The sequence below is a fragment of the Chlorocebus sabaeus genome, chromosome 26 (genome assembly GCF_047675955.1).
Source record: "Chlorocebus sabaeus isolate Y175 chromosome 26, mChlSab1.0.hap1, whole genome shotgun sequence".
NCBI lineage: Eukaryota > Metazoa > Chordata > Mammalia > Primates > Cercopithecidae > Chlorocebus > Chlorocebus sabaeus.
The window spans coordinates 57,516,799-57,533,683 of NC_132929.1; the positions used below are offsets into that span (position 1 = coordinate 57,516,799).

Consider the following 16,885-nt stretch of genomic DNA (forward strand, 5'->3'; position numbering starts at 1 on the left):
CACAGAAGGAAAAACAGGCAGTTAGTATTCTTCTTTAACTTACACTATTGGGGAGCTACACTACACTTAGCTTTTGAAGGAAAATGTAAAAATTTTTGGTTGTCTTTGATTATACTTGTAAAATTCATGAATTCCTTCTTCAACACAACCCCCAGGAATGTCAGGCGACCATCAGGTGATGGTCAGGTGGCTGTTAGTTGTCTCTCTAAAATAATAATTGGTCACAGCTGGCACCAGGGAAAGCCAGTCTCTCAATAGATAGAAAAAACCTGAAACTGGTAGTCAGCAGCTTCCTGATGAAATGTCAGGAGTAGGGTGAGTGGGCTCAAGGATGCGCACTAAAAGACATAATGTAGCATTCCGGTGGTAAGGGAAGAACCTTGAGTGAGCATGTGCACAACGCCAGTAAACACACTGCGCATGCTCCCCTCCCAAGCGCTAGCAGGCCACTACTGCGCATGCGGACAGCCCACCCCAAGGGAAGAAAGGGAAGAATGGGGAAGAAGTAACGCAAGACACCGGAAGCATGACAACGTGTAAAACCCCAAGTCAGAGGTCAAATGGCGCACTCGATCTCTCAAGTCGCCTGCTTGCCCCTCTACTAAATATATTTTACGTTCTTCCATTCCTGCTTTAAAGCTTTTCAGTAAACTTTCATGCCTGCTCTAAAAGTTGCCTCAGTCTCTCCTGTCTTGTGCCCCTCTGCCAAATTCTTCTGAGGAGGCAAGTATTGAGGTTGCTGCAGACACGTAATGATTCGCTGCTGGTAACACACTTGGGTACCACCTAACTCGGATACATTTGGCTAACAGTAGCTATAGAATAGGTACCTGTAGCCCTGTCAGCCTCAGAGCCTCAGCTAGCAGCGGCTGGCCATGCCCCTCAGGTCTCTAACACACGTGTTCACCTCTTTTTCCAGAAAGGGAGATACCATGTGCTGGCCCAGCACTCCAATAGGGGCCTGACCTCTAGGAACGGGACACTGGAGGAAGCCTAGACATTTGAACAAATCAAGTCATCCAGATCCATGGTCAGCTCCTGCCCCGACTTGGCCTTCCTCCTGCTGGGCTGGCCCACGGACCTCGGGAACCTGCCCTGGCTGTGGGTGACCTGCAGGTACTGGTCAGCACTGCTGTTCTGCTGGTCACTGCTGGATGCTGCCGACACGGAGTCAGATTCCGTGAGGGATGGCTCAAACCTGGGCTTCCCTCTGGGCTTCAGAGGGGGCTGTGGGTATTGGAAATTCCGGGATCGTGGCTTTTTGGGCACATAGGCTGGCCTCTCAAGGTGACCCTCGAAATCTTCCTTCCACGACTTGTAGTGCACCCTCCCCTGGTGCTTGGGAGCCAGGTTCTGACTTTCGGACCTCTCCCCAATATAAAAATGAGGAGCCCGACGGAGGTCTACCAGAGAGCGTGGGGGAAGAGACTGTTTGATCCAATCTCTCCTTGGCGTCTCCTCCTCTTCTTCACTCAGCTGTGGGGAGGGAGGCTGGCGGGGGACCCAGGATGCATATTGTTGCACGTTCCTAGGGTACAGCTCCACAATGTCACCTGAAGCATCTATCTTGAAATGTCTTTCTGGCCAGACATTTAGATGTTTTTTCTTGTAAGAGTCACGTTCATTAATGACATAGTATCTGGGGGTGTGGGGCTTGGGACCCTGTGTCACCAAAGTCGAGGCCTCTGGTTCATGGTGAGGTGGGTTCATTTGCTGAAAGTCTTTTCGGAAAAGAGGTTCTGAGTGTACATCTTCGATGTGCTTTGTAAATGTCATAGGTGTGCGCGATCTGTTCCTGTGAAGGTCGCTGGTGCTTGCACACAGACCATGCAGATACCTGTAAGACAGGGGCGGTTAAGTAACTGTGGCTTTGGTGGTCTGAGAGCCCCACACCTGAGGACTGTGAGCTGTCAGCGGTTCTCTGAGCATTTTCACTGAGGCTGGTTCCAACTGGATAGTGGGTGTTCTGTCGATTGTGAGCACAGAGACATTTGGGGGACTGGGCTAAACAGTTTTGTTTACTACTGGCATTTTCAGAACCCTAAATCAGTGATGTACACGTGAGTCTCCACGAAGAGTGCAGAGCGAGGGGTACTGTGCTAGTGTATTTGTATTTCATCACAGAGCCCTCTTTGTGTCAGGAGGCACATAGTGGGACTAGTGTCTGTGAAGCACATGTTAGGAACACAGTTTCTCATCCTTTCTGCTAAGCAGCTGTCTGACTTTTCAAGCACTTCTCTGAGTTTCCACGGGTGGCTGGAGGGGAGTTGTACATATTAAACAGTTCTTCCCTGGCCAGGTACAGTGGTTCACACTTGCAATCCCAGCACTTTGGGAGGCCAAGGCAGGTGGATCACTTAAGGTCAGGAGTTTGAGACCAGCCTGGTCAAGATGGTGAAACCCGGTCTCTATTGAAAATACAAAAAATAGCCGGGTGTGGTGGTAGGTGCCTGTAATCCCAGCTACTTGGGAGGCTGAGGCAGGAGAATTGCTTGAATCTCGGAGGTGGAGGTTGCAGTGAGCCGAGATTGCACCACTGCACTCCAGCCTAGGTGACAAGAGTGAAACTGTCTCTCAAAAAAAAAAAAAAAAAAAGAAAAAGAAGTTATTCCTCATAAGGACTTGATCTGTATGGTGGCTGTGGCTTGACCACTGGTGGCCTCCCAAGGTGTGTTTGAACCCTTTCTCCTTGTCAAGAACCCACAGAGACATGCAGACAACTCCTTATATAAGAAGACTTCAAGTTCTTTGCTAACTTCGTCATTATCTTTAAAAAAGAGAGCCCCTGTATTTTATCTATATTGCTTTCGCTGTGCTACATTCAGATCAAATGAGTTTGGGCCACTGCAGGTCTATCCCCTTCATCTTTCCAGGGGTCCAACCTCCATTAAAGTAGGAAGGGATCTACTGCTTTCGTTGACCCCATGTAATGCATAAATGGTCCTGCCAATAACTTGACCAGACTAGAGCTAAAATATGGAAGATCTTGCCAATAATACGACCAGTGTGGAACTAAAAAATAAATAGTTATTTTCTTAGCCTAGACAAATGTTTATCCTAGGTTGACTAGCAGGTTTGCTTACAAGTTAAATGGCAGATAACCTAGGAGGAAGAATTTGTCCTGTTTGATAAACTTTGACACCCCCAGCCCGCCTCCATTTCTTCTCAGTACCAGCTGTCACAGTCTCCTGACCCCATGTCTTCTGGGAGAATTAGAATTTAATGGCCTTGGCCTCCTGAAGCTGCTGAGGCCTTCAAATCTCTCACTTTCCAGGTTTTCATCTGTGCTGCAGTGGAGCCTCACCTGTTAGTTTCATGCTCTAGCCTGGATTTGGAGACCCCAGGGAGAGGTGAGCTAGGAGCCCTGTCCCCTGGCCTGGGACTCTGGGGCGTGCACTGTGCGACTGTCTCTATCCTGCCACCCTTGCTGCTCCCTGAGTCAAAATGGACCACGTTGCCGTTGTTTTGGGGTGTGCCCGAGTGCGCTGAGGACAGCTGGCTGGTAAGATCACTGTTGTTTGGAAGCTTCTTGGTGCTTTCTTCCTGGGTCTGGATTCGGGCTGCAGGGAGAGGGAGGCATTGTGAGAAGACAGGTGTCACTGAGCAGGTGACACCTTCAGGTGAGGTGAGTTGCAAGAGTTTTATGACATCCAAGAGTTGGTCCACAAACAATTGAGTTCACTTACAAATACACCTAACCAGTGGGCAACAAACATTCTGTAATTCAAATGATTTCATCCCTGCAAGTTGGAGCTGGGAGTGTAGGAGGAATCAAGTGAACACAGGGCTTTATAGTGCTCCATCTGATGCTCCCATGAGGCAAAGCAAGTACTTAACAGATATGGGGCTCCAGTTCCTTATCTATTCAATGGAGATAATAAAGCTTACACAACAATTATGATTCTTTGAAAACAGTTCACATGCATTTTGAAAAAAGATGTGGTCTTGAGCTGGAAAATGAACACCGGACAATGCTATTGTTATACTGAAACAGTCTATGTGGGTTCTGGCTTTTGAAGGTGACCTGAACTAAATTTAATTATGCTTAATGGGCAAATAAGTGATGACAATTAGAGAGGCATTTTATGGCGTGAGCCACAGCCACTTTCAGTAATCATTATCAATTGTAGGCTTCTCTCTGAAAAGCTGATGGAGCAAGCAAGCATAATCCTTAGGCCTTAGAGCTCTTGCTCAGGCATTTTTCTGGAGAGGAATAGGTCCCTTCCAATTAGTGAAGTATTGCAACAGCTGTGTGAGCTAGCCCCTAGAGCCCTTCTGGGTCCCATTCTCATTCATGTACGCTGTGCCATGTTAATGGTGCCCAATAAGCCTTCTGGCTCACAGCACTCTGTTAGTGGTCCTGAGAAACAGATTCATCTCCTTCGAGCTGCCCTTGCCCACTTTCTTCCCTTCAGGCCACAGCATACTTCTACGGCACATGCTTCCATTCTCCCTGCTCTGCAGGGACAGGACAGAACCTAAGAAGGCTCAGGGAAGGGACCTGAGAGGGAACATTGCAAGGAAGAGATGGGCCATGGAGAGAAAGTACACAAAAGTGAACCAAAGAGATTCTTCGGGTTTTCATCCACATGAATGTGCTGATTTTCCTCTCCCACTTCAATACTTCCTTCTGGTTTTACACATGTTTTGGGATTATTCATGGCCCTAGATATGATATAAAAATCGAAGATTTAGAACAACATTTATATCCCTAGACTTTATTTTATTGTGCCTAGTTACTTGTGAAAAACCACAGGTTATCAGGAATTTTTATTGGTAGTATACCGCAAACTACCTTAAATGGCTATATTTTTAAATGCCCACTAACTGAGACAGCAGATCTCTGCATTTAAAAAAAAAAAAATTAGGACAGGCACGGTGGCTCACACCTGTAACCCCAGCACTTTGGGAGGCCAAGGTGGGTGGATCACGAGGTCAGGAGTTTGAGACCAGCCTGACCAACTATGGTGAAAATATAAAACTTAGCCGGGCATGATGGCATGCACCTGTAATGCCAGCTACTCAGGAGGCTGAGGCAAGAGAATCACTTGAACCTGGAAGATGGAGGTTGCAGTGAGCCGAGATCATGCCACTGCACTCCAGCCTGGGCGACAGAGCAAGACTCTGCCTCAAAACAAAACAAACAAACAAAAAGAAACAGAAATACTTACCTTCTACCATCTGGGCAACCTTTTTCTTATCCTCTGATCTTGCCTAAAATGCAAATGATATGCATGTTTGTTTTGGCTTTAGCAGGAAGTAGTAACAAATATTATTCCTGGGGGAAGAAAAAAAGATGTATATGCCATACTTCTTACCTTGGACCATGACTGTACTACTATTGCCCCCTGTGGACAGTATACTCTGGGCTCGGGCCTGTTATTTGAGTGAATAAATGCAGATACCTGAGAGCTGAAGTTTTATGCCTAGCCAATTTTATTTAGGGACAGCTAATTAATAGACCATGTTTAGATTCTGCCTGTAATAGTTTGCCTGAATCACAAAGAAAAAAATATAGATCAACAACACTGGAGATGTATGTTTCCACCAAAACGGCCTTTGTAACTCCAAATGAATTTCAAATTAGAAGCTAATTTGTGTTTCTTTGCATGAATTGATGTTTGTGGGAGGTTTTTTTGTTTTTTGTTTTTTTCCTGATAGAAGTGGAAGGAGTATTTTTGCATGGATGAAGTCAGGGAGGCATCTGGGGCGCCAAATTTCAGAAGGTACTTATTTTCAGGGCTGTGAAAGGACAGAGTCAGCATTACACTTACAGAGCCTCCTTAAATGTGGTGCTTTGGGAACCTCACTGGCCTCATCCCAGTCCTGGGATCCCTCCTGGGGGTCTGGAGGACCCAGGGCACTAAGGGAACACCTGGGGTATGTGGAGGAGGAGAAACTGTGGAAGTTTTGGGAATGTGTGTTTCCCTGGGACTGCTCTGAGAGAGAGGGTTTGAGCCCCGCGGAGAGAAGGTAATGACAGCCACAACGAAAGGATATGAAAGAGGTGAGGCTTTAGGGACAAACAGTGCTGCTGGGCTCAGATGCCCAAGTTGACAAGGATTGGGAAGGGGCCCTTTCTCTCCCTTGCCAATCTACCAGAGCTTGCAGAAGTGCCCGGCACACTGAGGGCTTGGTGTGGTCATAGGAGGGCACTGAAAGGCTTGAGGCAGCAGCAAGGTCCCTTGAGGAGGAAGAAAAACAGGAGCAGGCTTCTTCCTAGCAAAGGTGAGCCATCCTTGGGTATTCTTAGAAATAACTCTTGGACATCTGGGGATGGTGGCCTTGCACCATAGTGGGTGGCCAAGAGTCACAGAACCTTGAAGATGTGACCTCACTTGTATTCCCATGCTGGTAGGACATCAGTCATGTGGTTGACACACATTCATAATAGCAAAGTTCATTAAATACTTGCGTTTTGGATCTGCATTTTGAGCTGGTGGTTGCTGAGCTTTAGCGACCGTGCGATGCTCTGGAGATAATAGATGAGCATGCTGGGACAGAACAACACAGGACAGTGAGTGAACTGCAACTCGCTTTTCTGCTTTTCAGACCACATTCCCTGCAGATAGTTGGCAGGAATGAGAGGCTCCCAGGCCAGATGTGGGCTACCCACTGACCCTCCACTAAGGACTAAATGTATCAGCAAATTCTCAAGTCAGTGAGCACTGGGAAGGGGCCGCTTTTGTTTTCTTTTCCTGGCTTTCCACAGCACCCTCATTGACCTGGAATTCTGTGCTAGTGATAGCAATAGGGAAGACCTGAAAATGGGGGAGAAGTTTTGCAGTCTATCAAGCTAAGAGTACAGGATCCACTCACTTTTATTTTTTTCCTTTAAACCAAAACAAGCCAAAGCTACTCAGCCGAGTGGTGAAATTCCTTTTCGGGATTATTTAAATTTCTGGAAAATGAGATGATGATAATAATGGCATTCAGCCCCATTCTAGTGATCATAGTAGTTGACCAAATGGTGTTGATGGATCAATAACCACCTCGACAGCAATGGAGTGCTCCCTCACAGCCCCTCGCTGAGACCCAGTGGCTGTGTCTCCATGGCACAGTGCCTCATGTGACTCTGGTGTGTGACTCAGAGTCCCTGTTGAGATCATCAGGCTCTAAGCCTAAGTGATTTTTGAATGAACTAATAAATTTTATATAATTATTGGAAAGCAGCGTTTTCTTGTTGGCCAAACACACAGAAGTCCCTCCAAAGCTGGCAGGTGTGGTACTCACAAAAGCAGGAGTACCCCGGGCAGGATGACCACGGGGCTACTGATGTGCCCAACCACGGAGCCAAACCACACGGGAAAGTCTTTCTCAATCGTTTCTGACACAATGTCATAAATTTTCTCTTGTCCACTGTGAGAAAGAAAAACATAACTCCAGATTTTATTGCTCTTGGCAGAAAGATGCTGCAAGACATCAGAAAATGGCTGGATGCCTGGAAGCCAATTCATAACATTCCTCAAATGATTTCATATCTAATTAATATGGAGGATGGAAGATGGAGTCATTAATCACATTGCATGTATGTGTGTGTTCTAATCATGTACACTAAGGTAGACTAAATATTACATACATGTGTCAAAGCTGACTTGAATGCTAGATGAAGATGCTAGAGGGGTTTTGCTTGAATACAGCTGGATAATGTAGAAAAAAAAGTGCTGTGCACTGTGTTTTAATAAAACCATTTTGTGTTTTGACCAGGTGGAATGTCCTCTAGCACAGAGCCATGCTGTTTTTCTTTTTCACTTTAGAAGGATTATATTTTTTAACATGAGCACAGAGATGATTATACTAAAGGTAGCCTGCTATTAAGGAAAGAGAACTGGTCTTGAATGTAAAACATCTGGGTTTGCGATCTTTTTTCCTGTTTACCTGCTCTGTCAGCCGGGAGGACAATTCAGTTCAATATGATTTAATTCCCCTATAGCTGTCAGTCGCTTTGGGCAGAGCTGGGAATGAAACTTACCTGAATGGCCCACAGTTTAGAGATGGCTTGTATCGGACAATAGCAAAAATAGTTGGCAGCATGCACAGAAACAGCATGAACAGGAGCATTGACAAGTAGAAGTTGTTGGATCTGCAGATAAATCAAATGCCATGCATTAAGTTCACTCCATAGCCAGTTGCCAGGGTTGCATATGCCCAAAGAGCTGCCACAAAAATGGTTGCCCTGACTCTTTGCAAACTACAAATCCTCCTCTCAGGGTTACCTATGAATGGATCTGTCATAGGATCACATGCAGCTTAGAAACCTAGAAATCAGTATTCAAAGGAACTTCAAACCTCTCCCACCCAACCTGTTGATCTAATAAACATTTGCTGAGCACCTGTTCACCTCAAACCATGAGAGTGGTGAACTCACCCTGGCACCCAGGAGTTCCACACAGTAAACTCAATTTATGGAAAAATCTTAGAAGCATTGCCCATCCATCTGGGTCCTTACCTAATGGTTCCCTCTGCTATTCCCAGGCTTGAACTTGTCTCTTATGTCTCGGGATGGTTTGGCTCTTTTGTTTATGATTCCTGACTCTCTCACTTGGGTGTGATTTGCACTCAACTTCTCTGCACATGGCTGCCCAGGGTATGTGTTATGTCTGATTAAGTCCTGGTCCCTGAGCTCTAAGCTAGTGTCAGGGAGTTTGGATGCCCAGGGCTCCCCTGAGGGCAGCTTAGACCTGTTTGGTGTGCAAGGCCCTGTACACAGTTCAGAAAAGAGAATGAGGGGTCAATCTAGTTACTTTCAGCTAGTACTCTCTGTTGGTCTGTTTGTCTGTCTCTCTCTCATGAAAAAGACTTGACTAGAAGAGAATAGAAAATTTCAGAGAGCACAGAATGTAGTAAGAAAGTGGTAAGTTGTGAAACGTCGTTCTCTTTCTCTATCCACAGACACACATACATACATATAATAAATATATATACATATATACAACATATATAAATATATCAAAACATATATCTCTGAATGTATTAACATATGTGTGCTGTCACCAGATAAAATGTAAATGCATTGTCAAGTAGGTCATGAGCAAAAAGTTTGAAAGCCACTGATACAGACACACATAACCATTATGTCAAAGTAAAATAACCGAATCAAAGTATTTAGAATGTGTTATGAATTCACCAAAATGACTAAAATTAAAACAGATAAAAGAATAAGTGTTGGCAAGGTTATAGAACAATTGGAACTCTCATATAATGCTGCTAGACATGTAAACTGGGGTGATCATTTTAGAAAACCTTTTGGTGCCATTTGCTAAAGGTGAACATACGCCTGCCCTGTGGCCCAGCAATTGCATTCCTAGGTATATATGCAACAGAGACACTTAGGATGTCCAAGACAGCATTACTCATTATGGCTAACAGCTGGAAGCAACCTACATGCCCATCAACAGGAGCCAAGGATAAAGAAATTGGGGTGTATTTCCTCACTGAGGTGAATCTCACAAACACAATGTTGAGTGGAAGCAGTTGGGCACAAAGGAGCACATACCGTGTGTGTGTGATCACGTTTGCATCAAGTAAAAGCTAGGCAAGCCTAATTATGCCATTAGAAGTTGGCAGTGATTGGAATTGCATGCAAGTGGGCATGCTCTGGGTACCATTTGTGTTTTGTTTTTTGATCTGAGTGCCTTGTGTTCAGTTTTTGAAAACTCATGAGGCTGAACATTTATGATTTGTATACTTTTTTCTAAAGGATTATTAAACTTTGGCAAAAAGTTTTAAAAGTGTCATGAGTTCAAGAGGAGTGAGGATTCATTGAACGAGTAAGGCATTGGAAATGGCTCTTGGAGGAGATAGAATTGGAGGACAGGCAGGATTTTGACAGGAAGAGAGTTGGGGGGACTCCTTGCTAGAGGACCCCTGGGTAAGGCAGACATGGATTATATGTATACAGATATCTGCATAATCAGATCTTATTCTTACTCACCTTGAGGCTCGAAATACTTGCTGGTGGGGCACATTGCAGGTCAGCACAGCCCAGCTCCTCAGGTACATGAGCCCAATGAGTTTGAGAACGTTGAATGCTGGGAGACATGGGGAGAAGAAGGCCCCCATCCTGGAACCATGAGGAAGGTCAGTTTGCATCTGTTCTCTTCCAGCCTGTCTCCCAGGAGTATGGAAGCCCCATGTAGGAACATGGTTCTAAGACTTTGGGGCTTACACCCTATGCTTAAAGAACTGGAAAAGCCCCTGAAGTCCCGAGACCACAACCCTCCACCTTCTAAAGATAAGACAAGTCACTGAAGGTGGGTGTTGATCCTATTTAAAAATATTCTCTTTGCAAAGGACAACTGTTTGTCTCTCTTTTCACAGTTGAGCAAAGGAAAATCCTCTTCTGGGAAGGAGGCAAATAATGGATAACTACTGTTTGGGGCCAGCTCTTGGTTTTGTTTATCTATGATGAGGACTATGTTAATAAATTACTGACTTTCAGGTTTAATCAACATATGTTGAGCACCTAGTTTTGCTGGATATGGCATTAAGCATCCTCACACATTTCAGTTTGTTTACTCTTCTGCAATAGTGAGAGAAGAGGTAAATATCCAGTTGATAGACAACAAGGGTAGATATGGGGAAACCAAAGACATGTTGCTAAGCCAGACCCTGTATCATCCAAACCTGGGAGACTTGGGGAGTGAAATAACTGAGCCCACAGGCAAGAACCAGATGATCCCAGGAAAGCTGGGACTTATGGTCACCCTGAAAAGAAATGTCAACTAGGTGACAAAACCCATGTCTTCAGACTTCAGTCTAAATCAGTTTATATTGGATATGCATTCAATCTAATACTTGTGGAATTTGGGTTTAGTGGTATGAAAATAAGCGTAGACATAAGAATATGTTTCATAAGTAAAATGTTTCTAACAAGAAATGTTCAGTTGTCACTATCTGTTGGATGTTAGGCAAGACACTTAGCTTCTCTGCATTTCAGTTTTCTCATCTTTAAAAAGGGGAAGGTAATGGCAGTTACCTCAAGGGTTTACTGTAAGGATTAAATTAGTTACTATAGGTAGAAAAGTACTTGATATCTAGCACTGTTAAATAAGTGTCACATATTATTTATTTTTATTTATTTATTTATTTATTTTTGAGACGGAGTTTTGCTCTGTCACCCAGGCTGGAGTGCAGTGGCATGATCTTGGCTCACTGCAAGCTCCGCCTCCCGGGTTCATGTCATTCTCCTGCCTCAGCCTCCCGAGTAGCTGGGACTACAGGTACCCGCCATCATGCCTGGCTAATTTTTTGTATTTTTTAGTAGAGACAGGGTTTCACCGTGTTAGCCAGGATGGTCTCGATCTCCTGACCTCGTGATCCACCCGCCTCAGCCTCCCAAAATGCTGGGATTACAGGTGTGAGCCACTGTGCCCGGCCAATGTCACATATTATTTTTAATACTGTATTTGTAAAGATATTTTGCAAAATACAGCGGACTATAAGAACACATAATTTGACAGGAGGCATATTACTTTATACCTCTCAATTGCCATGTATTTTACTGAATTATTATGAAGAGAGAGAGTGTTTTCTGGATGTATGGAACGTCCCAGGTTCTTTTTTTTTGTTTGCTTGTGTTTTAACAAATAGCACTATTTCTGGTCCAACAGGTAAAACCAGAGATGGTGGGATCATTTAAGGAGCTCTCCATTGCGGCCCACAGACACACGCATATGTGTGGGTGGGATCACAGGACCCCTCCAGCTCCTCAGTGTCTTCAAGGACAGGATTGCCATGGCCTGGGAGGTGCCATGGGTGAACAGACTTCCCTACTTCCTGTCTCCCCAAGGGTGGGCCTGCAGTCTGGGGGATGGCTGTGCTCCTGGGCCCAGTGTCTAAGTGAAAATTAGGAGGAAAATGGAGGGAGGGTGGCGAGCGAGGACAGACTGGCCAAGGTCCCCTGCAGCCACTCCTGAAGTCCTCACTAAGGAGAAGCAGCCTCTCCTCCCAGTCTTACCCTAGTCCTCCCTAAGAGTGTGTTCTGGTAGTTTCTGTGCAGATTTTTTTTGGCTGTGACCAATAGTAGCTTAAACATGGATTATTTTCTTTTTAATTTCTTCCTGCAAATTTCTTAGGAAACCATCAATAAAATTAATATACATGTGAAATAGTTCTCTTGGAAACATCCTTTCTTAATGTTTATAACTGTTTATTATGGCCGTGCCCCATCCAGACTAAGTAAATTAAAATCTTAGCCCAGATGAGATGTAAGTAAAGGCAAGAAGAAACTTTGATACCTACCAAATCATTCCTTGGTTGTAGACTAAATGTAGCACATTCTCAGCTATTTTGAATTCTCCATATTCAGGCTACAAGAGAAAATAAACTTGTGCATTAAACAAGTTCCAAAGTTCTTTGCATGAACCCATTTATTACAGACACTTATATAGACTTCTTTGCTTTTATGAGCACTTAAGAGATCAGTGCTTGTGGGGCCCTCCCAGCAAATGGTAAATGTTAAGAAGGGGTGGGGCTGGGCATTGTAACTTGTGCTGTAACCCCAGCACTTCAGGAGGCTGAGGCAGGAGTTCAAGTCAGGAGTTCAAGGCCAACCTGGGCAACATAGTGAGACCTCGTCTCTACAAAACAATTTTAAAACTAGCTGGGCATGGTGGCACATGCCTGTAGTCCCAGCTACTTGGGAGGCTGAGGCAGGAGGATCACTTGAGCGAGACCCTGTCTCAAAAAAGAAACAAAAAAAAACAAGGAAGTAGAAGCTCAGCTTTCTGCACCTGTCTCCTCTTCCCACTTATATTCTCTTTCCATGTGTGCCCCTCAGCTATGCTGGACTGTTTCCCAGCCTCAGCATGAGAAAGGATGGATTTGGCCATATAAACTTTCCCAACAGACACAGCATTTTACTTACAAACTTGTTTTCCAGATCCCAACACCAGTAGTCACTTAAGTACCGCACGAAAAGTCCTCGGAAGAAGTCTATGAGCAGAATGCTCGCCACGGTGAAGAGCATGTCAATGATGGAGAGCTTCAGCATCTCCTGAAACACAGGAGTGTCCCTGGATGCCACCATGCCCCACCCTTCCCACGGTCACTCTTCCTTCGGGGTGCTCCTAATCTCTGTTCATTGCTGTGGGCCCCAGCCAGTGGGCCCCTCCAATGGCATCCTCATTTCTCATATTTGTAAGTTGCAGTGGGCAGAGGACTGGGCTTCTGGTACATAAACGGTGCTCAATAAACATTGGGTAATTTGAATGTGAATTTTGATATCTGAGGCCAGCACACATGAAACTAGGAAGGAATATAAGGTCTGTGGTTCTGAGCTGCTGGAGACTCGAGGCCGGCGACTCATTTCCATGGGCTAATACCTTGGTGTTGAGGTTTTCTGTACAACATGGTTAAGGGTACAGATTTTGGAGCAAATTCCTGGGCTTAGGACTTCATTGTGCTCTTTACTATTTGTGTCCTTGGGCAAGTACTTGACCATCTGTGCCTCAGTTTCCTCATCTGTGCCTATAAGGTTAACAATAATAGGACTCTTATGAGGACCAAGCATTTGGAACAGGTCCCAGCACATGGTCAATATTGTCTGAGTCTTTGCACTGATTATTTTTCTTTTCTAATTTTGAGACTTGGAAAATCATAAACCTCACTGAACTTTTCTTTCTTTTTCTATAAGATGGGGCAGGGACAGCTCAGAGAGTTGCAGGGGTTAAGTGATGAGATGGATATGACAGCACTTTGTAAGGGTAAAGAGAACCACCTGACCGACGTATGTCTCCCAGCACTGGTCTTGTGGACTCTGAGGGTAGAGGCTAGTCCTGTTCGTCTTTATGAGAGGCATGGTGTAAGCTGAAATGCTGGTCTCTTCCAAGGCCCATGTGCTGTTTCTCCTGAGCCCCATTCCAGGCCGAGATGTGGACCATTTCTCTTCTTCAGGGGCTGTCCTGGTTGCAAAGAAGGTGGTAGAATCTATCCAATGACTTGTGTTATTTTTGGTAGCCATTTCCTAGGGAGAGAGAGAGGGAGGGAAGGAGGTGAGAAAGAAAAATGGCGGTCCACATATTTGTAAATGAGAATCCATCATGGACCCCAAGGGTGTCATTGCATTGCTTGGGAGTAATCATTCATCCTCTTTCTCTTTCTAGACCACCACTTGACTAGAGTTGGCCCCAGTAAGGGAACATAGTGGTGTAATGGATAGTATTTATTCATCCCTAGTAAGGGTCAGAAACTGTTTCAGGTAACACATGTTAACTCTACTTATCCTCAGAAGAGCTTTAGATAAGGATTATTACCCCATGTTCAGATGAGATTGAAACTCAGTGAGTTGAAGCCTAATGCTCAAGGTCACGCTGCTAGTAAGTGTCAGGTAAAGACCCAGGTCTGTGTAACCTCAAAGCCCCAATGCAGAAAAATGACTCTCTGTGGCTTCATCTGCCTATAAGCCTTGAAATTTGACGTTAGTGTGATATGCCTTGGGCAAACAACCCTAAAAGAGCACCCCCTCTCTTCCTCCCTTTCCTCCACCATTCAGGATATCCTAATAGGTGGGACAATTTGAACGTGCACACCAGGTTGGGTGTGATGCCTCATACCTGTAATCCCAGCACTTTGGGAGACCAAGGCAGTGGAATCACTTGAGTCCAGGAGTCTGAGACCAGCCTGAGCAACATGGTGAAACCCCATCTCTATAAAAAAATTAAAAAAAAAAAATAGCCAAATATGGTGGCATGCAGCTCTAGTCCCAGGTACTCTGGAAGCTGAGATGGGAGTATCACTTGAGCCCAGGGAGGTTGAGGCTGCAGTGAGCAGTGCTTGTGCCACTGCACTCCAGCCTGGGCAACAAAGTGAGACCCTGTCTCAAGAAAGAAAGAAAAAAAAAAAAGGTGGACATCAAAGATACCCTAGGCTGAGAGCAGATACTCCTGCTGGGCTGGGATAGTAAGTCCATTCTGAACTGTTCCCCATGAAATGATTATTCTGTCCTGACTTTCTAAGTGAGTCTCATGGCCTGCTGCTCTTCCTGTGATCATTTGTAATAGCTGTTGATAGCCTTTTCCTGATGGGATTCAAAGAAATGGGATAGTATGATATAAAGAGTCAAAAATCCTGGAGTTCTCATCCCAGCACCATCACTTACCAGCCATGCACTGTAGCCTGAATTTCTTTATCTGGGAAGCAAGGATAATTTTTCTCTCCTTACCTTGAGAAGACTCCAGCAAAGTCAAGTTTTGCACATGATTATGGAGTACAAGTACAATCAGTGACCCTGTCCATGATGATGACCCTGGTGTTGGGAGGAGGTAGCAGAGAGGGCAGAAGTGGGGCAGACAACTCTCTGGAATGGACACTCACCTCAATGCTCATGCTGTTAACCTTGTCCAGGAGAGCAATGATCAGGCTGTAGAGATTTCCCAGATACAGCACAAGGACCCTGAAAGCCACAAGCCCACCTTGAGAGACAAGACCATGACACACAAGTCCACGGTTCTAGAGCCCCCATATGGTTCTGGAGACTGTCATAGATGTATTAAGGCAGTGGCTGCCACACTTGGTTTCCTTTAGAGTCACCTCGAGGGCATTTTTAAAAAGACAGAATTCCAGAATCCACCCTTAGTAGGTCTGGAAGGGGTCTGAAAATCATTTTACAGCCTTTCCAGGTGATTCGGCTATAGCCTATCCTTGGATCTGTACTTTACAAACACCAGTGTAGCAGAAAGTGTGAGTTTAGGAAGTGGGGCCCTAACATGTGGTTTATGAGTCATGCTTTCTAGTTTATGAATTGATTTCCCATGCATTATCTCACTTTATCCTCACAACAGCTCTGTAATAATCCCCACTTAAGGTACAAGTGTATGAAGCACAGAGGGAGCGAAGTCACCAGCTCAAGTTCACACAATTAAAAAGCAGCAGAATGCAATTTCAGGACCTCAGTGCTCCACTTCTGAAATGCAGGCTGGGCCCCTCAGAAGCACTGAAAAGCTGTGGGTACAGCTACACCCTGTCAGCCACTGGGAGTGAATGGAATCTGCCAGCAACAGTCTGGATCAGCCAATGATCAAAGACTTGATGTCAGCTTCCCCAGTGCTGGAAGGTTTTGAAAACACATCATGGAATTTCCAGGATGCAGCCTTGGGTCTTACTGGAAACCCGTCTGGGAAAATGAAGTGAGAAAGGAAATGACAGGTTTATACACACTTCAGCGAGACAACACTTAGCCCTTAGAGAAAAATGAAACCAACTGATGGAAGAATCATGAAACCAATTGAGAAAGTTGATGAGAAAGCATCTTTATCTTGAGGAAAAGACTCCAAGTTGAAACCATCTCCCCAGGGCTTCCACATCTCCTCAAGTATAGAGTTGACCACCCGTGTGCAGGCAGTGGGCAGAGAAACAGGAAAGTGGTGTCTCCAGGGGGTAGCATTGTAGCTCACATCGGCTCTCCCTCTGAATTGAGAAGGGATTCCCGTGGGCACAATGCACTTACAGTACTGAGTACAAGGCAAGTCCCTCAGTGTGTATTCAGTAAGTGGTGGCCAAAGGAAGGATTGAATGCATTTCCTCTCCTGCTGTCTCAGCATTACCATCACTCTATGCCTTGGATAGAAGCTAATACAGTCTGCTGGTGAGTTAATGGAACTGAAATAATATGTCTTATGTTTATTACCAGAATTAGCCCTAATTTGTCTGGGGGAAGTCTCTGATGCCTCTGTTTCTCTAGTTTTGAACATGAATAATGAGGCCGATTTATATAATAGCATTGCCTTTAGACCAAATGCAATAATGGAATTGATTCCACCCAATACTTGCTAGTGAGGAAGGAGCTTCTCTCTTGCAGGTCAAAAGACATGTTGGGTGGAGCAGAAAGAACAAGGAATAGGAGCCAGGGAGCTGAGAGGCTCATCCCAGATCTACCCTGGGCCAT

General features: G+C 45.0%; 1 protein-coding gene across 1 annotated transcript in view; it reads right to left on the reverse strand.

The window, feature by feature from the left end:
- Nucleotides 1–836: 836 nt before the first annotated feature.
- TMC3 (transmembrane channel like 3) overlaps nucleotides 837–16,885 on the reverse strand; it is a 40,927-nt gene continuing 24,878 nt past the window's right edge. The window contains exons 12-22 of the mRNA XM_008015644.3: nucleotides 15,316–15,394; nucleotides 13,721–13,966; nucleotides 12,869–12,997; nucleotides 12,244–12,311; nucleotides 9,935–10,063; nucleotides 7,973–8,083; nucleotides 7,234–7,359; nucleotides 6,416–6,494; nucleotides 5,172–5,214; nucleotides 3,305–3,560; nucleotides 837–1,837 (exon numbers count right to left, since the gene is read on the reverse strand). Of these exons, the coding sequence (XP_008013835.3) occupies nucleotides 994–1,837; nucleotides 3,305–3,560; nucleotides 5,172–5,214; nucleotides 6,416–6,494; nucleotides 7,234–7,359; nucleotides 7,973–8,083; nucleotides 9,935–10,063; nucleotides 12,244–12,311; nucleotides 12,869–12,997; nucleotides 13,721–13,966; nucleotides 15,316–15,394 (2,110 nt within the window). The 3' untranslated portion in view covers nucleotides 837–993. The remainder of the gene's footprint in view (nucleotides 1,838–3,304; nucleotides 3,561–5,171; nucleotides 5,215–6,415; nucleotides 6,495–7,233; nucleotides 7,360–7,972; nucleotides 8,084–9,934; nucleotides 10,064–12,243; nucleotides 12,312–12,868; nucleotides 12,998–13,720; nucleotides 13,967–15,315; nucleotides 15,395–16,885) is intronic.